Genomic DNA, 23,065 nt, shown 5'->3' with positions numbered 1-23,065 from the left:
GCCTGTTTATTGTTATAAAAAAACCACAAGCCAGTTGTGTTTAAAATAGTCCTGTACCTATAGCACCATGTGCTGATTGTTACCTGATAGCTAGGCGAAGAGGTGCATCAATCACATGAATTGGGAGCCTTTCAGCTTACTGGATTCTGAGCTTGGGGCTTTGCAGCAAGGTTGCTGGAAAACACCTTTTCTAATGATGAGCAAGCTGGTTGCAGCAGCTTCCAGCACAGCATGTCTGTTGAGACCACCATGGCATCTAAACCTCTCAAATGAGAGGAATCAGGAAGTCTGCAGGAAAGGATGTAGAAATTTTCATGTACCAAATGCTGAGTAATAACATGAAGGGACACCATGTTTCTAAAACTAAACTGACTCTCTTTATTCAGAGATACTGCAGCTAGCGTTCTAGCCCACATGCATAAGAAGTGTGTTCATGGTGCCTCCACCACATTTTCCTTCTGCAACCTGTGCTCTTCCCTCCAAGTTCCATGCTGGTTGCTATTAGGGCTGTCAAGCAATTAAAAAAATTAATCGTGATTAATCGCACTGTTAATAATGGAATACCATTTATTTAAATATTTTGGATGTTTTCTACATTTTCAAATATATTCAATTACAACACAGAATACAAAGTGTACAGTGCTCACTTTATATTTATTTTTATTACAAATATTTGCATTGTAAAAAAGAAAAAATACTATTTTTCAAGTCACCTAATACAAGTACTGTAGTGCGATCTCTTTATCATGAAAGTTGTCTTACAAATGTAGAATTATGTACAAAAAAACCCATTCAAAAATAAAACAATGTAAAATTTTAGAGCCTGCAAGTCCACTCAGTCCTACTTTTTGTTCAGCCAATCACTCAGACACAAATTTATTTACATTTGCAGGAGATAATGCTACCCGCTTCTTCTTTACAATGTCACCTGAAAGTGAGAACAGGCGTTTGCATAGCACTGTTGTAGCCAGCGTCGCAAGATATTTATGTGCCAGATGCACTAAAGATCACATGTTCCTTCATGCTTCAACCACCATTGATTGAGGACGTGTGTCCATGCTAATAAGGGGTTTTGCTCAATAACCATCCAAAGCAGTGCGGACTGATGCATGATTCATCATCTGAGTCAGATGCCACCAGCAGAAGCAGGAGCGCCGCCACCTTTCTGCCACCCCCCACAGAAGCGGCAGAAGGTCCTGCTGCCGAAATACTGCCGTGGTCGCCGCCCCCCAAATTGTAGCGCCCTAGGCGACCGCCTAGGTCGCCTAATGGGTTGCGCCAGCCCTGAACAGAAGGTAGATTTTTCTTTTTTGGTGGCTTGGGTTCTGTAGTTTCCGCATCGGAGTGTTGCTCTTTTAAGACTTCTGAAAGCATATTCCACACCTCGTCCCTCTCAGATTTTGGACGGTACTTCACATTCTTAAACCTTGGGTCAAGTGCTGTAGCTATCTTTAGAAATCTCACATTGGTACCTTCTTTGCATTTTGTCAAATCTGCAGTGAAAATGTTCTTAAAATGAACATGTGCTGGGTCCTCATCCGAGATTGCTATAACATGAAATATATGGCAGAAAGCCGGTAAAACAGAGCAGGGGACATACAATTCTCCCCCAAGGAGTTCAGTCACAAATTTAATTAACATTTTTTTAAGAAGCATCATCAGCATGGAAGCATGTCCTCTGGAATGATGGCCGAAGCGTGCAGGGGCATACAAATGTTTAGCATATCTGGCACATAAATACTTTGCAATGCCAGCTACAAAAGTGCTATGCTAATGCCTGTTCTCACTTTCTGGTGACACTGTAAATAAGAAGAGGGCAACATTATCTCCTGTAAATGTAAACAAACTTGTTTGTCTTAGTAATTGGATGAACAAGAAGTAGGACTGAGTGGACTTGTAGGCTCTGAAGTTTTACATTGTTTTGTTTTTGAGTGCAGTTATGTAACAAAAAAAAATTTACAATTGTAAGTTGCACTTTCATGACGAATTGCACTACAGTACTTGTCTGAGGTGAATTGAAAAATACTATTTCTTTACAAATATTTGCACTGTACAAATGATAAACTAATCAAAAATAATATACACGTTGATTTCAATTACAACACAGGATACAATATATATGAAAATGTAAAAAAAATCCAAATTTAATAAATTTCAATTGGTATTCTATTGTTTAACAGTGCGATTAGAACTGCGATTAATCACGATTAATTTTTTTAATAGCGATTAATTTGTTTTAGTTAATCACGTGAGTTAACTGTGATTAATCAACAGCCCTAGCTGCTACATCTTTCCTTCTTAACAATTTTTGTTGTTGTCTCTTTCGTGCAAGCCAGCGTTTGCTGGGGCCAGAGGATACTAGTACGTAAGCCTCAGTCCTTCAAGTGTGCTGGTCTTCGACTCTATCTCCCACTCTTGTCTGTGTTATGACTTTTGCAGGGAACTTGCTTCCACCCTATTGATGCCTTCATTCAGTTGACTGGCATACTATAGTGCTGTGTATTGCTCATATATCTTGTTTCTTCTGACCCTCCTTCCTCAGGCCAGCTGATGTCTGAGGCTCTTTGTACATCCCACTAGTCCTGGCCTTTGGCCCCTGCTGTCTGCCACTATTTAGCAGTTGTCTTCAGTTTCATCTCCGCTATTGTTCTGAGTCTGTAGCTACCTCCTATGACCTGTATCCCACTGCAGCTTGGACTGTTGCCTGTGGCCTTTGCTTTGTGTGACTATTTGATGGTTAGACCCAGAGCTGCTGACGTGTGCATAGTGGCTCAAGTCTCTGGCTCTTTTGTAGTGGAGGGCTGCCTGCTTAGCTTGGCATTCTCATAAGTGCTGTTGTGTGCTGCCTGTTGTTACTCTGCTGTGCTGCAGCAAACTATCCTTCATGGGAAGCAGGGTCTTAGTTCTCCAACCCATAAGTCTCTGTTATTGGGCTACTAGCTAGTTCCTGGGAGGGTTTATTTCAATGGTCCAACATTCCCAGGTATGGATCCCTTTCTATCTGTTTTGCCTCTGCCATCAATCTCTTGGCTGTTTTTAAAGCCAACTCTGCCTTTCTGTTGCTTTGTGGGTACTCGGGGGGCGGGGGGGAAGCTATCTTGTGCTCAGATTCTCATTTGGTGCTGAATCATTTGAATTCTGCTCTAGTAGCCCATTGTCTGAGAACAGTGTGTCAGATATGCCACATCTTGTAAAATGTACCTTCAATTTCTGGATCATAGTTCTTGCCGGAGTCCTCTAGATAGTCCACCTCTCAGAAATTGGAGTTAAAATCTCCTATGACCATGTCGTTCCTGTCATTAAAAGGAAACCAATCTATTCCGACCTTTTCCTAGGGTTGGGTTGGGATTTAATGAGGCTGTAGCATCTCCGTCTATTGATCACTACACTCTTTGCACACCTCGCACTGCTCCATGTATGCTCTCAATTCATACTTGGTCAATGTGTATACACATTTCCTGACGCGTGTCAGGCATGTCTATACCCCAGGTGTGAAGTGTGTATCCATCCGAAGATGTCAGCTCTTAAAACTGTTAGGATTACTGCTTGGTTCCCTTTGAACAAAATCCTGTCTTGCTCATCCCTCACCTGAGAGTCAGGAGTAACCTCTGGCCAACCCTGAAGTCTGAACAGTTTTGTTGCCTGTAAAACCTCATCCTGTTCAGTACTTTGCTGGATTGCCTGGGAGCTCCCATCAGAGATTTGACAGTATTGTACGTTGTAGCATGATGGCAGACTATCTTCTGTTCCACCGAGCTGAGAAATGACTTGCAGGTGGAAATGAAATCTCTTTTGGAGCAGGAACTACAAAGTGTCTCAATAGATTGGGAAGTCCACTTGCAGAGCTCCTCGTCTGGAATGGCAAGATGGCTTGATGAAGTGACCAGCAACCTGACTGCCATGGACCAGAAGGTTTGGACTTCATTATAGCTTAATAACAGTGTAATAAATGCCAAGAATGGGGTCTTACAAGGTTAGGGTTACAAAATCAGTCTGGAAATTCCCTTTACAGATGTGGCTCAGGTGAGGAAAATGATATGTAGGCAATTGGTTTGCCGTTAACAAGTTGTCCTGCTTCCAGGATCAGAAACAGTAATAACAGCTATATGCTGTGGTAACTTTACATCAAGAGAAAGATGAGGAGTGGTTGTGACCTGCTTTGAGATCCAGATTCTCAGGGAAATCTTAGCGGCTAAAGCTGTTGTGAATCTGAAGCAGGAATACATTTGTGTTTGTTTGCTGAATGTTTCTGAAAAACAGTAAAAACAGGAACCATGGTTGCAAAATGTGAACCAGTGGATCTGGAAATGCTGGTATAGAAGGAAAGCTACAAAGGGGAAGGGATGCAGTTTTTGTTGGTCTTGTTTCAGCATTCTGCCGGAACATTTCAATGAGGAGCAGCAGAACAGTCTAAGGGACTTTCTGTTAGGAACCAGGAGTCCTCCTAGTCCAACAAAGAGAAAAGTAGTACTGTTCTGGGCCAGCGTAAGATTGATACTGAGGGGAAATGACCCGTTACGCAGCCACTTCATCATTTCCCAATAGCAAAGAGAAAAGAGTGGTTACATTTCCTCAATGGCCTATATCAGGAAAGCATAGCTGAGCCTTCAACCAGTCCTTGGGCCATACCCAAAGTTCTGGTTAAGACAAAGATGATAGCACCAGATTGTGTGTGGACAACAGAAAATTAATTTAAGTCACTTTAAAGGACACTTATCCATTACCATGAATAGGTGATACTCTGGATGCTCTAGTGGGTTCTATATAGTTTTCCACACTAGGTTTTAAAAGTGGTATTGGCAAGTGGAAGTGGATCCAAAAAACGGGGGAAAACTGCTTTCCCTGTGGCAATTGATGACTTTTAGCTTGTGCAATGCATCACCCTTTTGAGAAGTGAATGGACAGAGTATTCTATGGCATGCCATTCTCCATCAGTTTGCCATACCTAGATGATATCCTGCTGCTAAAATCTTTGAACAGGAACGGATATATTTGCAAGTGATCTGTGAGAAGATTAAAGCTGCCAATCTAAAATTGAATCAAAAGAAATGCAAGTTGTTCCAAAAAGAGGTAATTTACCTTGGGTGTACAGGTAGTTTGGGGTGTGCGAGATTTCCATAGAAACCAAAGAAAATTGAGATTATGCAGAACTGGCTAACTCCTCAGACAATCGCACATCTGCAGTTTTGTAGGGCCCTTCTCCTAATACAGAAGGTTCATTTGTGGATTTGCTTATATTGCAAAATCACTACATAGAGTGGATGAGAAAGGGAAAACATTTCAGTGGTCAGCAGAATGTACTTTTCAGGGTGATAAGGGTGTTCGTGACAGCTCCTGTCTTGGCCTATCCATATTTCAAAACCCTTTTCATATTGGATGCAGATAGCAGTGCTTACTGATTGGGGTTAATATTGACCCAAGAAAACAAAGGACTTGAGAGGGTGGTGGCTTATCTTTCTCCAGAGAGAAATTATTTCCCCACCTGAAATAAACTCTTGGCAGCGGTTAAATCTATAGAACATTTTCACCATTTGTACTGAAGGAAATCTGTGGTCTGGTCAGGGCAGACCTCGCATCTCTGCAATGATGCTTTAGATTTAGGATCCTGAGGGGCAACTTGCCAGGTGGCTGGAAAAACTGCAGTGTTAAGATTTCACAGTCATGCCCTTTAGTCATGCTAATGCCTTGTCCAGTGGTCCTTGTTGGGAGGCTAATTGCAAACACTGCCCTTACTCAAGAGAGCAAGGAATTAGTTGCTCAAGGAAATGAGTGTGCTTGGAAAGACATGGCTGTCTCCTCTCTTCCATAACTCGCAGAAGTGCAAAAGTTCCTGGTTCACACACTGGACAGTGGATATGGGTGTCCAAGAGTAGACTTCAGAACAAATAAAAGCTTCCTAGAAAGAGGATCCTGATATCAGAATAGTGTGTGATTGGAAAATCATTTGGAAAACACAGCCAACTTGAAAGGTAACATGCCCCTCAAAATACTACAGTAAAAGCTTTCTGGTCAGAGTTGCAAAGCTTGGAGTTCAAAAATAAAATATTGTATAGGTGCAAAAGGAAGATAAAACTGCCACAATGAGGCCAAATTTTGCTCGTCTAAAACTGGAGTAACTCCACTGACTTATTTCTGTTTTACATTAGTATAAGTGAGAGCAAAATTTGGCCCATAACACCTCCTAAAATAGCTTTCCTAGCTATATCCCCACATATAATCACACTGTTAAAGTGGTATCTCTGTCTACAGTATCCTGAAAGGATAAGACTGATGAGTTTTACCTTACAATTACTGCTGACATCGGGGTGTCCTTGATGTTCAATCTGAATTGCCTGTATTTCTCAGCAAGCCTGTTGGAAATATTTCTTTTCCAGAGTGGTACGTGGTCTGGCTCTGGTGAAAGATAAAGCTCACGGTGTAGCCCCTTACCAGTTAAAAGATTTTCAAAGCTGAAGCTGTGGAAACCTGAACTCAAGCAAGAGAGAAATTAAAAATATAGAACCTTCAGTTCTCTTGGCCAAGATTTTTTGTCACCAACAGTGATTTTAGCTGCCTCAGTGTTTGGGGGACTAACTTGTGACACCTTAAAGAGAGCCCAGTTTTCAGAAAGCACTGTGCACCAGCTCCTTGGAAAGCAGGACCGCTTAAAGTGTCACAAATTGGGCACCAAAAATCACTAGTCATTTTTGAAAATCTTGGCCCTCAAACATATTTAAAATAATCTATTGCAGCACAGAATCTGCTTCTTTATATGGAGTGGCTGTGTTGGCAGAGACTCTTAAATCTATCCAGGACTGATGCCTGTCATGAAAAGTGCCATCTTACAATTTTTAATAACCAGAAGTAGTTGGAAACTTTTTCTTCTATTTTATGTTGAAGACAGCACCTCTAGTAGCTGAGAGCCCCTCTATACCAGACTAATGTATTGTACTGTACTGACAACAGGGGAAGCTTTACACTGAGTGAGCAACACCACTTTCAGCAGCATCTAGGTTAGTATTAACCTGGCTTGACCCTGTTTAGTTTGTAAGTACTAAGGAGATCACAGACCTAAGTGCCAAGTATCAGGGGGTAGCCGTGTTAGTCTGTATCTACAAAAACAACAAGGAGTCTGGTGGCACCTTAAAGACTAACAGATTTATTTGGGCATAAGCTTTCGTGGGTAAAAACCTCACTTCTTCGGCTGCATCTGAAGAAGTGAGGTTTTTACCCACGAAAGCTTATGCCCAAATAAATCTGTTAGTCTTTAAGGTGCCACCAGACTCCTTGTTGTTTTTACAGACCTAAGTGGTATGGCTGCAAGCAAATGAAATGAAATCCGAATATAAGTTTGGGATTTTTTGGCTTGTAGCAATGATACTTTAAGCAGCAGTATTAAACGTCACTTGTCCTGTTTGAATTCTGCTTTCTGGACCTGTCCTAATAAGTATTTCCCTCAGCAACCATCTTTGCATTATTAATAACTAACTCAATTTGGCTTGCTAGAGTAAGAGCTTTCCTTAATATGTCCGACTAGGTTCAAGTAACAGTCTTCCATGAATTCATGTAAGGTTTTCCCACTAATTTGGTTTCTAAGCATGTCATCAATCTTATCACTAAATTCACATGGTTAGATGCTTGTTCCCTAATGCAGAGACTAAGGCACAGCTGTAGAGAAGAAAGACCAAAAAAGTGGAGCAGAAATAAAACTACGCATGAAGATGAATATCAATAGTCCACAGCACAAGGAGTGAGAATGAAGAGAGAGACATTTATCTGTTGCATTTAGAAGAATTTAGACAGGGGATTTACAGGAATAGTGGAAGTTTGAGTTTGCTGGAGCTCCATGACTGAGGTAACAAAATAATGACTATGGGTGAAATACTATAATTCCTGATTGGTCTTTGCTCAGGCAAAGATATCATTAAAGTCAACCACTGTCATCAGATCATGCAATGGGCCAGCACTGTTACCAACTCCTGTGATTTTTATTGTGAGTCCTGTGATATATGGATTTTTTTTTTAAAGCCCTAGTTCCTGAAGTCATGCCATTACATGAGAATCACAGCTATCATTCTTTTTTTTTTTTAATAGTAGTATGTTCCTAGCCCTCATGGTTGTGGAGAGAAGTTGGAAAATGTGACCCCTAAATCAGAATGCAAATACAAAGACCCCAAAATGTATTATTTTTAAAAATCATATGATTTTTTTGTGTGGGTGCTGACTCATTGTTGAATCGAGCCTGGCAGTACAGCAAAAGGGGGAAATTATTTGAGAATCATTCACTTATCAGTGTGTAGTAATACAATATTTCTGCTCTAACCACACTATTTAATCATGTCCATAGGATAATAGTTAAAGCTTTAAAAGGTTTTTTTTTAGTAAACATATACTTTAATAAAGGGAAATTTGTTTTATATTATCTGTGATGGAGGGAATAGAATACAGAAGAGCTTTGCAATACTCTGCTAAACAGCTGCTGCATTCTGCTCTAGAGTTGGCTGCATTTTAGTAGTGGGTGATGTGATCCTTCTATATAGACCTGATCTCATACGCTGATCTAAACAGGTAGGGATCTCTCTATTTGTTTAGAGCCCCACTTACTTCAGTAAGGTTCCATGCAGGCATAAGCCTTAGCCAGCACCGAGCAGCTTGCAGAATCAGGTCCACAATTTGTGATTCTGGATCCCTTTGGATGAACTGTGTAGAGCACTTTAAGGACCTGATTTTTGGAGGTATTGCACATCCACAACTCCCATTAAAGCTAAACATTGCTGTGAGTGCTCAGCATGTTTGAAAGTCATGCCATAAATGTATATTATTTTTTGTAGAAGGTGTGGCTCTGTAATAATAGCGTCAACCATGGTTACCTGAATGTCTTTGATATTTTGATCTAACTTTATGGTTAGCACCATTAATATTTAATTTCTTTCAGGAGCTGAATATTGTTGGGGTCTTCACCACCCCAAAGACATTTTTCTACTGAACATTCAAAGATCGTAAACCACAATCATTTTACTATAGTATCATATATATTAATTTATCTTAGGGTAAATGTAAAGTTGATAAATATATTAAGGTAGTGGTTTTCAAACTGGGGTACATATATCCTTAGGGGTACGCAAACTCTGTAATGGTGGACACCGCATTTTATTTAGTAAGAGTTGGCAATCTAATCATAGGTATATTCTGACCCTATCTCAGATGGGGGTAGGTGGTAGACTACATTATTTGGAAAGGGGTATGCAGCCTAAAAAGTTTGAAAACCACAGTATTAACTGGTGCTTCTTTTTAATGGATGTGTTGTCATGTTTTTACACGTTCCAGGGTAAGAAAAATGAAATATATATTGAACAGCAATGTAAAAAACAAATGATATTTAGAACACCTTTAGTCAGTGAACTTCTTGTTCCTTGTTTAGAATAGGAATAGGATCCTTTTGAGATATACTCAGATCAGCCCATGTTGAATTGAGAAATTGTTACAGTATTTTAGGAGAAGGGGCAACTTGTATTCTGCAGCCAGGAAGAGACTAAAATTAGAAATTAGCAAATTTGGTGTTAAGGTCACTTGACCTGGAAAAAGCTATAGGATCGCATCTCTGCTTTTCCCTAGATAGTAGTGAAAGCAGCCAACTCATTCTGCCATTGGATATTATGGACTGACATAAATGTTGCCTTTGTGGGAGCTGAGTATGGAGTACTTGTTTTATGTAGGTGTTTTTTTCTTTTTTTAAATGGTTAGGCCGCAATTCTGCCTTCTGTATATCTTAGTGACACTTTCAGTAAATTATTCCTTTAGTTAGGGATAAGGAGGTTAGTAAATGTCTGGTTAGTTAAACTACTTTATTGGGTGTGTCTGATATTCTAATTAGGATCTGTTCTGATCCCATGGTTCTTTGGTACTGACCAGAGATGGGCCTAAGCCACACAACCTGAATCTGGATAGGATTCAGATTTCAACCCAGAGGTAATGGGATGTTTAAATTTGGTGTTCCTGTTGAGACCCATCTCTACTACTGATTTAGGAACTCAAGCAATTCTCCTGATCTCCATGTTTGAGGAAGAGGAGAACAAGTTGAGCTCTCCATTCCCTACAAAGAACATTCATATAATCATTCAAATAAGAAACTCTGAAGACTTCAGAAAAATGAGTTCCATCTGTACATGTATTTTACAGGTACCTTGAATACAGCCTTACTTTCTCCTTCCTTGGGAAGAGACAAAATTCCTTATACTTGGACTTTTGTTCTACTTTAAAAATCAAAACACTATTTCCCTATTTGATATTGATTCTGAAGCCCAAGGATAATGTTTTAGTGACTGCATCTAGAACTGCCCGTTCAGATCAGAGCGTTTTCATCTTTGATAGTGAAAGGGCAGAATCAATAAGATCTGGGCTCTTTATCAGCCGCCTCAATCAGTGGTGTGAGGTAACTTGTGTTCTGCCATTAACATAGACTTTTTTCCTTTGTAAGGTGTAGTTGAGAAGGATGTCCATTCTCCCCATTCCAACCCACCTGCCTCCTGAAACTCATTTGAAATTTCTGGCAGTAATCTCTCAGGATTTAAAATCTCTTTTAGCAAGTCAGAGGTATTTTGTTAGTTGCACCCTCCAAAGTCCTTGATTCACAGGTCCTTTCCTTTCACACATTCTCACAAGTGTTTTGTGGATTGGAGTGTCAAGTTTAATGTTGCTACTTAGAAAAGTACAATTGGATTTGTCCAGATGGACACTCACAGGTCTCCTTTTATAGGCAGGATTAATTTTATTAAAATATAATCCTCCCATTCTTACATTAGTCCCTTCCGGCATTCTCTTTTAATCTTTTGCAAAGTAGCATTAAAACAATCACTGACATTGATTAAGAATTACATTAAAATGCAGACACACCTTTTTAGGCTACAGCTGCTGAGAAAAAATGAACCTGGGATTTCCTTTTCTTAGATTCAATCTCCAAGCCAATCAGATATGATAAGATGTGGCTACACTAGTCATTTGAACATTATCATTAAAGGGGAATATAGTCATCTCTTAATGCCCAAAGAATTGCTTCTATTCTGTAAGGAAGTCTCTGCCCCCCAACCTTAAAACTAGTTGTTTGTTGTTCCGTAGTCTTGCTTTGGAGGAAGATCTACAGAAATTTCTGATTTGCCAATTCATATAGGGTGAAATTCACCCCCATGAAACAGAAGAGCAATGCATCACTTAAATCCCACTCAAACTACAGCTCAAGTAGTACCTAAGCTTTGGGCAGGCTCTTGGCAGAGGAGTGAGTTTCACCCACATTCCTTTTAGCTTGTCGAGATACTTCTTTCTTTTTCTACTTTTTAGGAAGTATTTGATACATACCTATTTGGGATTTCTTTCTGACCAAGATTTCGGTGACAATGTTACTCTGTCTCTATCTCTTTTATAATTTTTTACATTATGAGTTGCAAGAAAATTAGAAATCTTTGTTCATCTTATATTAGGTTTAAGTGTCTAGACATCTCTATTACACTATTCATCTCAAAATAGAGATTCTCAAGTTTCCAAAATAGTCAGGCAGTTAAAAGAAATGCCCATTCACTGCAAAAAAAATCTTTTGAGTTGGTCCTGACGTCTTGGAGAATATTTCAGAATAAATAGTTTCCCATTACACCATCATGTGAAAGTCCACATGTAGGTGGAAGATGTGTGAAAGTTAAATATGCCCATGTCCTATTGCAGAAGGAAGACCAAAAGATTTTGGCTGCTTTGTTTGTTACAACTGTCTTGTCATTGCTATTTGTTTGCTTGTAAGTTGAGGATATTAAATAAACAGGCTGAGCTCAGTGCTGAAGAACATGAGAGTCTCTCTTTTCTTTCTTCTGAAGGTGGAAGACACACCTCTTTCAGGGGCTTGGCTGGATTCGGATATCAGCCTCTGTCACTTTTCATAGGCTCAGCACCTTCATGGGATGGTTTTGGTAGCATCCTCAGCTCACTTAATATGCAACCTGCTAATGCATATGTAGCAGGATTGTAATTAAACATTATAGTTATACTGCTTTTGTCCTTGTGGCAAGAAATTCTCATTTTTTCAAGTTGGAGTTTTAACTTTTTATTCAATTCATTTACTGAGTTATCCCCTTGGTTCCATCCAGACTTAATAACAATTTAACGTCTGTTTCAAATGGGTCCAAATGCTCCTATTTTCTAAAAAAAGTCTTTCAGCTTTAAGTGCTTTTAAACTTAAATGATTCTTAGAATCTTTGAACTTAAATCGTCATCGAAGGTATTGTCTTTTCTTCTTAACAATCTTTTGAGAGGTTCTTCTTGTCTTCCTGAGTTTAGTAAGGAGGTTGCTTAAGCATTGCCAGATTGCTAATTCCTCAATTAATATAAACATGCTAATACTCAAATGGCTTCTTATAGTAGTAACCAGTTATAGGAAAGTTCATTTGATTACATATTGGTACATAAATCATCTCACTATTCATGTCACAAGGATATCAGGAAATTGTTACATTAAATGCTTACATTCAGATCCTAGCCAATTGCAAAAGAACATAACAAAAAGAAGCTTACAACATCGTAAGCATTTAAGGAATAAATGAAGGATTCTTACTGGTGCCTGGAGTTCTTAGAAATGGCTCAGCATATTCACACTTACGGGTACTGCACTGCCTTGTGGTGCCTTATGGTAGAACCTTCTCCCAGCAGTGTCTGTTAGCATGCTTTGGCACCCCCAGCCTTTCCCCTCAGCATCTCGGAAGGTCCTGAGAGCAAGGCTATATAAGGGGTGCAGCACCCGCTATCACCTCAATTCCTTCCACTGCAATGGCAGAGAACAAAAAGTGACTATGACTCTGACAAAGAGGGGGAGGTGGGTGGGAAGTGTGAATATGCAGCGCCATCTCAAAGAACTCCAGTTACAAGTGAGTAACCTTCATTTCTTCTTTGAATGGCTCTGCATATTCCCACTTACGGGATAGACTGATAAGCAGTGCTGAAAATAACATGGAGCTAGGCACAGAGTTGTAAATGAATAGAGACTGCAGCACCGCTCTAACAAATTCAACATCTGCATTAGCAGCCAAGTCCAAAGCATAATGCGTAGTGAAAGTTGTGAACAGAACTCCAGGTAGCAGCTCTGCAAATCCCCAGAGCAGAGACTTGTTTAATACAAACAAAAATGATTGCCACAGCTTTAGTGGAATATGGATGTATTGTCCCAGGTATAGGAGTCTCTGCCAACAAATAACATTCAACAATAAATAGCTTAATTCATCTAGAAATGGTCTGGGGAAAAACTGTATATCCCATGTGATTTTTAGAACAACAAAAACAATCTGGATGATTTATGAAAACTTTTAGTTCTGTCTAAATAAGAAGCAAGGACCAGCCTTACATCCAAAGTATGTAAAGTCAATTCAACCTTATTAGAATGTGGCTTGGGTGAAAAAACAGCGAATTAATGAACAGATTGACATGAAAATCTGAAACTACCTTTGGCAAAAACCTGGGATCAGGCTAAAGAACCACTATCACATGGAAAATAGTGAATGATGGATCAGCCATAAGAGCATTTAGCTCACTCACCCTTCTGGCAGATGTTATAACAATAAAAGCCATTTTAATAGATAAACAATGTAAAGAACACTCAGCAAAAGGTTCAACGGGTGGTTTCATCAGCCTGGCTACAACCAAATTGAGATCCCAAGGAAGGAAAGTATGTCTCAAAGGAGGATGCACAGATAAGCCCTTCATCCATTTCTTAATGGCATTATGTACAAACAATGATCTACTATCAAATAAAGTATCTACTATCAAACAAAGGCAGAAATGGCTGCCAAGTGAACCCTTAACGATGAATTAATCCTTCATCTTTAAAAACATTAAAATATTCTAGTACACAATGTATGGATGCTGAAGCAGAAGAACCACCCTTTCCAGTCATCCAAGTCACAACTCTGGTCCATTTTGACTTGTAACCATGTCAGGTTGACTGCTTCCTAACATTAAGCAGCACATTGCAAACAGCCAACATGTAACTCACAAGCCAAATGCAGCTACAGCCACCTTCATCTTTAACATGGAGGGTGGCCTGTGGAGATGACGGTTCCCAGCATATGGTGTTACACCTTGATCCAAGTGGTATCACATGATAGGACTAGTCATTACCAAAGGCCGTGCTTCATCGGTAAAGAGGAGGGCACCTGTAATCTCCACTCCATTTCGTATATTTTAGGTGCTGTTATTCCTGTGCTATTGGCAACTGACATCTCTCCCTCAGAAGCAAGGCAAAGTTTTGGCGCCTGCCTGCCCCATAACTATAGATTATATACAAATGTATATACATACATTCTCCTTCCTCCTCACTAGCGCACTGATAAAGCAGCTCCTTCAGCGGATCCTGCAGTTTGCAGTGAAGTCTGGATAGTTTTGTAAACATTTTGTAGATATCCTCCTCCTTGTTACAGGAGTTAACTTTCTGACACCTTCCTAGTGGGGGCAGTTTCAGGAAAGCTCGCTCCCCAGACATCCTTCTTGAAGCGAGATGGCCCTTTATTTCATGGGACAAGGTAAGTAAACACTCTTGCAAGGTAGGCTGAACTCTCCTCTCTCCTTTACAGACAGGCTGAACAAAGTGCCCAGCTGGTGGGAATCGGGCTCTCACATCCTTGGCCTTGCTGCTTTGGATCACAGAAGTCACAATAGTTCTGTGACATCACAAAAAGACAGTGGAAGGAGGAGAATGTATGCTCCAACACACTAGATAGTGGGCTCAGGAGCTGAGTGGTTACATTCTATTGCTTCATGTTCTAGGACTAATACTGGGTCCGTAACATCAAGTGGACTCTGACAGTTGACATTGCTATCTCCTCCTTCTAGACTATGAGCTCCAAGATCTTTTAATTTCCTGTGTTATAAGATGAATAGTTATAGGTAGTAGTAATTTGGATTATTAGTAGGATTTGATTATTAGACAGTTTGGTTTTGTGATGACCGGGAAACCCGCATGGTTAATTGCCTACTGGGCCCAAAGGTTGTGGATCTCATGAGACCGCTAGATAGATGTACGTGCATTGCTTGGGAGGAGCCAGTGGTCATGATGCATGTGGGTACCAGTGACATAGGGAAAGGTAGGTGAGAGGCTTTGGAGGCCAAATTTAAGCTGCTTGGTAAGAGATTAAAGTCCAGGACCTACCTCCATGGTAGCATTCTCTAGACTGCTTCCAGTTCCACACGCAGGGCCAGAAAGACAGGCAAAACTGCAGGGCCTCAATGCATGGACGACACGATGGTGAAGGGAGGAGGGGTTTAGGTTTATTAAGAACTGAGAAACCTTTTGGGTAAGGAGGAGCGTATGCAGGAATGATAGGCACCACTTAAACCAAAATGGAACCAGATTGCTGGCATGTGACATTTAAAAAGGTCATAGAGGATTTTTTAAACTAAGGGCTGAGGGTAAGCTGACAGGTATGCAGCAGTACACAGTTCAGGCGCAGAAATCCCTTAGCAGAGGCCCGACTTTCTAATGTGCCTGGGTGGTACTCCCCCTGGCTCTGCCCCCACTCCACCCTTTCTTCCAAGGCCCCGCCCCACCTCTTCCTGCCCCTGCTCCTCCCCTTTTCTCACCAGCACTTCCTGCATGCCATGGAACAGCTGATCGTGATGGGTGGGAGGCGCTGGGAGGGACGGGGAGGCACTGATCGGTGGGGCTGCCAGCGGACGGGAGATGCTGGGGGGAAGAGAGGGAGGAGGAGCTGATGAGTATTTTAAAAAAAATAGTATAGTAGTAGGAATATACCACCTGACCAGGATGGCGAGAGTGATTGTGAAATGCTCCAGGGGATAAGAGAGGCTACAAAGGCAGAAAATGAAGTAATAATGGGGGATTTTGACATCCTCATATTAACGGGGGATTTTGGCTATCCTTATATAGACTAGGTATATGTCACCTCAAAAATTTCTAGACAGAAATGAATGCCTGTAGGAGCAGCTCATCCTGCAACCCATAAGGGGAGAGGCAATTCTTGATTTAGTCCAAAATGGAGCACAGGTTCTGGTCCAAGAGGTGAATATAGCTGAACCACTCAGTAACAGTAACCACATGCATCTGACGAAGTGGGTATTCACCCACGAAAGCTCATGCTCCAATACGTCTGTTAGTCTATAAGGTGCCACAGGACTCTTTGCTGCTTTTACAGATCCAGACTAACACGGCTATCTCTCTGATACTAGTAACCATAATGTAATTACATTTAACATTCTTGCAGGGGGGAAATGCCAAAGGCACCCACCCATAGTAGCATTTAACTTCAAAAAGGGAAGCTACGCAAAAATGAGGAAGTTAGTAAGTGGAAATTAAAAGAAAGAGCCACAAGGGTGAAATGCCTGCACTCTGTATGGAGACTTTTAAAAAAAACACCATAATAGAGGCTCAAACTAGACATATTCCCCAAATAAATGTTAACATAAAAACAGTAAGAGGGCCAAAAAAAATGCCACCATGGCTAAACGGCAGAGTAAAAGAGGCAATTAGAGGCAAAAAGGCATATTTTAAAAATTGGAAGTCAAATCCTAATGAAGAAAATAGAAAAAGGTATTAACTCTGGGAAGTCAAGTGTAAAAATAGAAGAAGGTGAGCCAAAAAAGAATCTGAAGAGTAATTCGCTAAAGACACAAAAACTATCAACAAAAAAATCATTTGCATTAGAAGCAGGAAGCCTGCCAAACAGTCATTGGGGCCCCTGGACGATTGAGGTGCTAAGAGAGCACACTAGGAAGGCAATGCCATTGCAGAGAAGCAAAATGAATTCTTTACAACGGTTTTCTCTGCCGAGGATGTGGGAGAGATCTCTACATCTGAGCCATTCTTTTTAGGTGATAAATCTCAGGAACTGTCCCAAACTAAGGTGCCAATAGAGGAGGTTTGGAACAAATTGACATACTAAACAGTAATAAGTCACTGGGACCAGATGGTATTCACCCAAGAATTTTGAAGGCACTCAAATATGAAATTGCAGAACTACTATCTGTGCTATGTAACCTATCACTTAAACCAGCCTCTGTACCAGATGACTGAAGGGTAGCTAATGTAATGCTAATTTAAAAAAAAAAAAAAAAAAAAGGGGCTCTAGAGGTGATCCTGGAAATTACAGGCCAGAAAGCCTAACTTCAGTATGAAGCCAATTAACTGAAACTATAGTAAAGGACAGAAATATCAGACACAAATAAAACATGATATGTTGGAGAAGAGTCAACACAGCTTTTGTAAAAGGAAATCAGGCTTCACCAACCTATTAGAATTCTTAGAGGGGGTCAATAAGCATGTGGACAAGGGTGATCCAGTCCATATAGTATACTTGGACTTTCAAAATGCCTTTGACAAGGTCCCTCACCAGTGGCTCTTAAGCAATGTAAGCAGTCATGGGATGAGAGGAAACATCCCCTCATGAATCAGTAACTGCTTAAAAGATCGGAAACAAAGGGTAGGAATAAATGGTCACTTTTCACAATGGGGATAGGTAAATAGTGGGGTCCCCCAACGATCCCTACTGGGACCTGTGCTGTTCAACATCTTCATAAATGATCTGAAAAAGGGGAGTGAACAGTGATGTGGCAAAATTTGCAGATACAAAATTACTCAACATAGTTATTTTATCTCCCTGTGGGAAAGCATAAGAGCAACTTGTTAACAGCAGAAACAAATTATTTTTTCATTCTCTTAACTCAGAAGTGACTGACACAATTTTTCCTCAGCTTTTCAGGAGAAATAATTTTTAAGTAGAGGAGAAACTTGGAAAAATTCATCCCCAAAGAGAGAAATTGTGGATAGTTAAAAGTACATGAAAACAAGGTTATAATGGAAATGATTATGAAACCTTAATTAGGCTGGTCAGTGTTAGTGACTGCTTTGTTAATAACTGAAGGAAAAAAATTGGGCAAACATGCAAGTTATTACAACCTAATAAATCTTGTGAGAAAGAAACTGGGGTGTTTTTTCCTTGCATATGTATTGGACCAATTCTACCATGCCAGCTTTTATATGACAGCCTCTGGGCAGGTCTACACTTAAAACACTGCAGTGGCACAGCTTCAGTGAAGATGATACTACGCTGATGGGAGAGCTTCTCCCATCGTCATAGTTAATCCACTTCCACGAGAGGTGGTAGCTATGTTGGTAGGTCAAGCCCTCCCGTTGACATAGTTCTGTCTACACCGGTGGGGTTAGGTCGGTATAACTGTGTCATTCAGGGGTGTGGATTTTTCATACCCCCTGAACAATGTTGTTTTACCAATATAAGTTTGTAGTGTAGACCTGGCCGCTCTGTGGTCATTGTCAGTTTCTTCCAATTCTGAAGACCCTGATCAAGTGTGAAACATAAAGATTGATTTGTTTTATATTTAGGGTTGTTTATCTCACAAAGTAACTGTGGAGTGGGGCTAAGAGCTGGGGAACATTTATTGGTTTAAGGAGTAGTCGTGGGATAATGGAGCCTTTTCATTGAACATTTTAATTCCACTCACTGACCATTTAAAAAAAAAAAAAAAAAAAAAGTGTTTAGTAACCATGAGAACACACCTAGCTCTTTAAAACTCAAAATATAACTATTTCTACCTATGAAAACAACAATTTTCAGATGTGTGCATGCTAAACATATAGCCCAGCCAAAATGGCTTGCCCACAATCTAAAAATAATGTAGACCATAATATATTCTTCAGGTGTTCATTTACCTATTTAGTGTAAATTCAGTCTGAACAGCGTGTACTATCAGTCTAATATAACATTGCTGCAATCCACATATTAATTGAAACCCTAAGCTGTAAGTCCTCCTTAGACCTTTTGATTGGGTCATAATGTCTTGGTGATTGATGACAGAGTAAAGGTCTGAAGAACAGAGTTCTGATAAACTTGTACTTATAAAAAAGTATACAGCAGCACATTGTGAGATTATTCAATTGTAATCATGATTTATGATTTGTTATGCTGTCAGGAAACAAATGTTCAGACTCAGCTTTTATGTTATCATTCATCAATTTTATTATACTTTCAGGGTCTTAACTTGATTTATTATTGATATTTTTAGGATGTGGAAGTGGTGTTTTAAGCGAACATATATTCCACCCTCCCCAACAGATAGCAATAAACTCTGAACTGCTACATATTTTGTTTCTGTGATTTGATGGCAATATTCCATGTATTTAAACTTAAGATATATCATTAACTTAATTGATCCCATATGCATAGTCCTTGTCGAATTTTCTCTGCTCTTCTAGTCAGGCTCTTCTAATCATGCCATTATGGCAGATACTATTTTTTGTACTAAAGGCAACTGTTGTATTCTCTCTCAACACTGAACCTTCCATTTATCCTGCTCCTTATTATAAAGCAGTGGGGTCTCAGCCACAAAGAGATTCAGCAATGTGCAAAGAGAGAAGATGATCTCAAGAATATTTGATCACGCTGCTTGGAGGACAACATTTTATTCCAGGACAATAGAGTTGATAGATTTCACTATGAGGAAGAGGATTCCAGACAGTGTTTTAGTGCCAATGAGCATTAATTTCAATTTAACTGAAACTGTGGGCTTTAAAATAAAGCATAAAATATTATTGACTAAAAAAAGTAGAGATTGATATTAGTAAGTATCTGAAGAACAGGGAATACATTTACATGGAGCTTAGTAGGGATTTTAATAGCGTTTCAGATACAACATTAATATGAAAAGTCAAGGAAATTTGTAGGGAGCAACACTACAAATATAAATCTAGTTGAGTAGAAGAATGCAGACAAATAGTAAATGGAAACAATTAGACATGGAGAAAGGTAACAAGTATTGTCTTCCACTACTTGTTGTTGGGACTAATTCTATTTACATAATTCTCTTGGAGTGAGAACAAATTGCGTAGTATTGAAATTCACTAATAGAAGGAACAGTGGACTCAGATGAGAGAAGTACACAACTGCAAGAGGTTCTGAAGATTTAGTTGTGGTGTGGCAGTGGATTTATTTTGTGCAGAAACATGTTTAGTCTCAGCTAAGCTCTCACACCCACTTCATTTATCACTCCTCAAAAAAAAAAAAAAAAAAAAAAGAAGGGGGTGGGGAATAAGCATGTTGCATCACAAAACAAACATTTTTTTCAAAAGATTATAAAGGAGTACAAAAAACTGGCAGTTAGCAAAAGGGAAATATAGTCCCAACCTTCTCTATCATCATTTCCAGCAATAAATACTACTACAGTATAGGAGAATCCCAATTTCCTTACTATGTAAAAGAATAAGCACAACTGCTACAAATGATTTAACTTCTTCTGAAACTGTTTGCAACTCCAAACACTTGATTTTTTTTACAAGTGCCATCCACACAAATTGTATCCCAAAACACTTTGTGCAGACTACAGAATACAGTAATAGAATTAAAATAAAAAGTAGCATCTGTGGCAAAGAGAAGAGACATAGGCAAAGGAAGAAAGTATGTTTGAAATGGAATGTGAAGTTAGATTTGGTGTAAATTCCTAGACAGACCTACAGTTTAGTCAATGAAGAGACCTGTTACTTACTTTACAGTACCTGTTGTTCTTCTAGATGATTTCTCCATGTGGATCCCATTCTAGGTACGAATATGCTCCCACTGCCCAAGATTGGATTTTTTTTTGGCCAGTAGTGTCTGTTGGGGCCATACATGCACTCTACATATCCATGCACCCTCCACTCAAAGGCATAAAGGGCATAGCAGCCCCAAATGCCAATACAGAAGAGAATTCCAAAGCTAAAGGACTTTGCATTAGTGTGGAAGAAGGATGGCTCATGGGATCTGTGTGGACAAAATAATTGAAGAACCACCGTTACTTACATTACAGTAACTGTTCGAGTATTTGTTCATATGGATCCAACTCTAGGTGACTGTCTAGCAGTTGTCTCCTTAACGAGGTGAGTGCCAGGAATCCTATTTAAATAAGGACTGTAGGATTATCCTGCCAAATTGAATGTCAGGTGTAGAATCTACCACTAGGGAATAATGATTGGTAAAGGTATGTATCAAGCGCCAAATAGCTGCCCTATAGATTTCAGATCTAGAGATGCTCCTCAAATAAGCTAAGGAGGCTGCCTGAGCTCTAGGAGTGTGCTTTGATCTGAGAAGGAGAAGCTAATTTATTAAATTCATGTGAAATCCTGATAGTCTGAAAGTCACTTTGAGAATCTCAGAGGCAAAATAGCCTGCCCTCTAGACCGTCTCCAAAAGTTACAGACTGGGTGACTTGCAGAAAGACTTTATCCTAGGGAGATAATAGGAAAGGGCACTCAATGCACCATGTATGGAGTTTTGCTTCTGCAGGAGATGAGTGAGGACCTAGGTCAGTGGTTCCCAAACTTGTTCCGCTGCTTGTGCAGGGAAAGCCCCTGGCGGGCCGGGTTGTTTACCTGCCGCGTCCGCAGGTTTGGCCGATCATGGCTCCCAGTGGCCGCGGTTCGCTGCTCCAGGCCAATGGGAGCTGCTGGAAGCAGCGCGGGCCGAGGGACGTAATGGCCACCACTTCCAGCAGCTCCCATTGGCCTGGAGCAGCGAACCGCGGCCACTGGGAGCCGTGATCGGCCGAACCTGCGGACGCGGCAGGTAAACAACCCGGCCCGGCCCGGCCCACCAGGGGTTTTCCCTGCACAAGCAGCAGAACAAGTTTGGGAACCACTGCCCTAGGTAAAAATACTGGTAATAATATGTATGTACTAGTTCAAGTGAAAGTCTGAAACTACTTTGAATAAAAGTTTTTGGAGAGGTCAAAGAGTTGCTCTGTCTTGTGAAAAGAAGTCCTGCCATTAATGCCTGAATCTTGTTCACTCAAGCAGATGTAAAAGCCACCAAGAATGCCGTTTTAATAGAAAAGGTGGTATAAAATACATGATGACATAAGCTCAAATAGGTGTTCCATCAAAGATAGAAGTGCTACATTTAAGTCCTAGGGAGGGGGAATTTCCTTAACTGGTGGAAACACATGAACCAGCCCCTTCAGAAATTTAGACCCAGTCAGGTGTGAAAATACTGTGAGACCCTGAACGGGAGGGTGACATTGCTGCAAAATGAACCTTAATGGAGCTGACTGAAAGTCCTGAGAGTTTCAGGGATAACAAATGATCCAGAGTGATAGGAATGGAAGTCTCCAAGGATTGAAGAGGATGTTAAGCAGCCCATAATGAAAAATGTTTCCAGTTAGCTTTATATGTAAACCTCCACAAAACTTTCCTGCTATGAATTGGAATGTCCTGCATTGTAGAAGAACAACATATGTCTACCAAACTTAGCCAGCTATCCCATACTATCAGATGTAGAAATGATGTAGATGGGTCCAGATGTAGAATAGGCTCTGCAAAATGTTTTCTGGAAGAACTGGGAGTATGAAGATGGACAAACTTCTAGATACATTGGCTCCAAGTACCAAAACTGGTGCACCCACGATTGTGCTGTCAGAATTAATTTGGCCTTGCTCTGGCTTATTTTTCTGAGGACTCTGGGAACTAATGGAATCAGAGGGAAAATTTATATTAGATTTGTGTTCCACCAAATCAGAAATGCATCCAAAGGAAGCCTGGGTGCATTCCTCCTTGGGAGCAAAATAATGTAACACTTCTTGTTTGAGTTGGTTGCAAAAAAGTCTGTGGGGGAAACGTCCCATAAATTTTTTGTAACTGTGGGGACTGAACCTTTCAGGGTTCATTTATGAATGGAAGAGCACTTCCGGCTGACTTGGCCTACGAAACTATTCTGAACCCCAGTCAAGCGCAGGGCTATCAAACTGACAATGCCGAACTCACCACACCGATAGATGAATAATCTCCTGACACAGAGGGGATGATCTTGTTCCTCCTTGTCTGCTTACATAGTACATCACTGCAATATTGTCTATCAGGATTTGGATGGTGGTCCCTTGATGAAAAGTAAAAATGATTCACAAGCCAAATTAATGACCCTGAGTTCTAGCACTAGCGGATGGTGATGTGAACATCACACCTTGGCAGACATTTTTCAGATTCTTGCACCATAGCAGAAATGATAAAACCCCAGGGGGAAGGACTTGTACATTCATGATGTGTCTGCTTCGCAGATGGATCCAT

At 40.3% G+C, this 23,065-nt stretch overlaps 1 protein-coding gene across 1 annotated transcript in view; it reads right to left on the bottom strand.

The window, feature by feature from the left end:
• LOC113407915 (uncharacterized protein C6orf201 homolog) overlaps nt 1-23,065 on the bottom strand; it is a 25,814-nt gene extending 2,749 nt beyond the window's left edge. Inside the window, exons 1-3 of the mRNA XM_029913208.1 lie at nt 22,962-23,065; nt 14,308-14,666; nt 6,282-6,465 (exon numbers count right to left, since the gene is read on the bottom strand). Coding sequence (XP_029769068.1) covers nt 6,282-6,465; nt 14,308-14,666; nt 22,962-23,065 — 647 coding nt within the window. The remainder of the gene's footprint in view (nt 1-6,281; nt 6,466-14,307; nt 14,667-22,961) is intronic.

This window comes from Terrapene carolina, unplaced genomic scaffold, assembly GCF_002925995.2.
Source record: "Terrapene carolina triunguis isolate 2854851 unplaced genomic scaffold, T_m_triunguis-2.0 Scaffold55, whole genome shotgun sequence".
Lineage (NCBI taxonomy): Eukaryota > Metazoa > Chordata > Testudines > Emydidae > Terrapene > Terrapene triunguis.
This window is presented reverse-complemented; position numbering and strand designations above follow the sequence as displayed.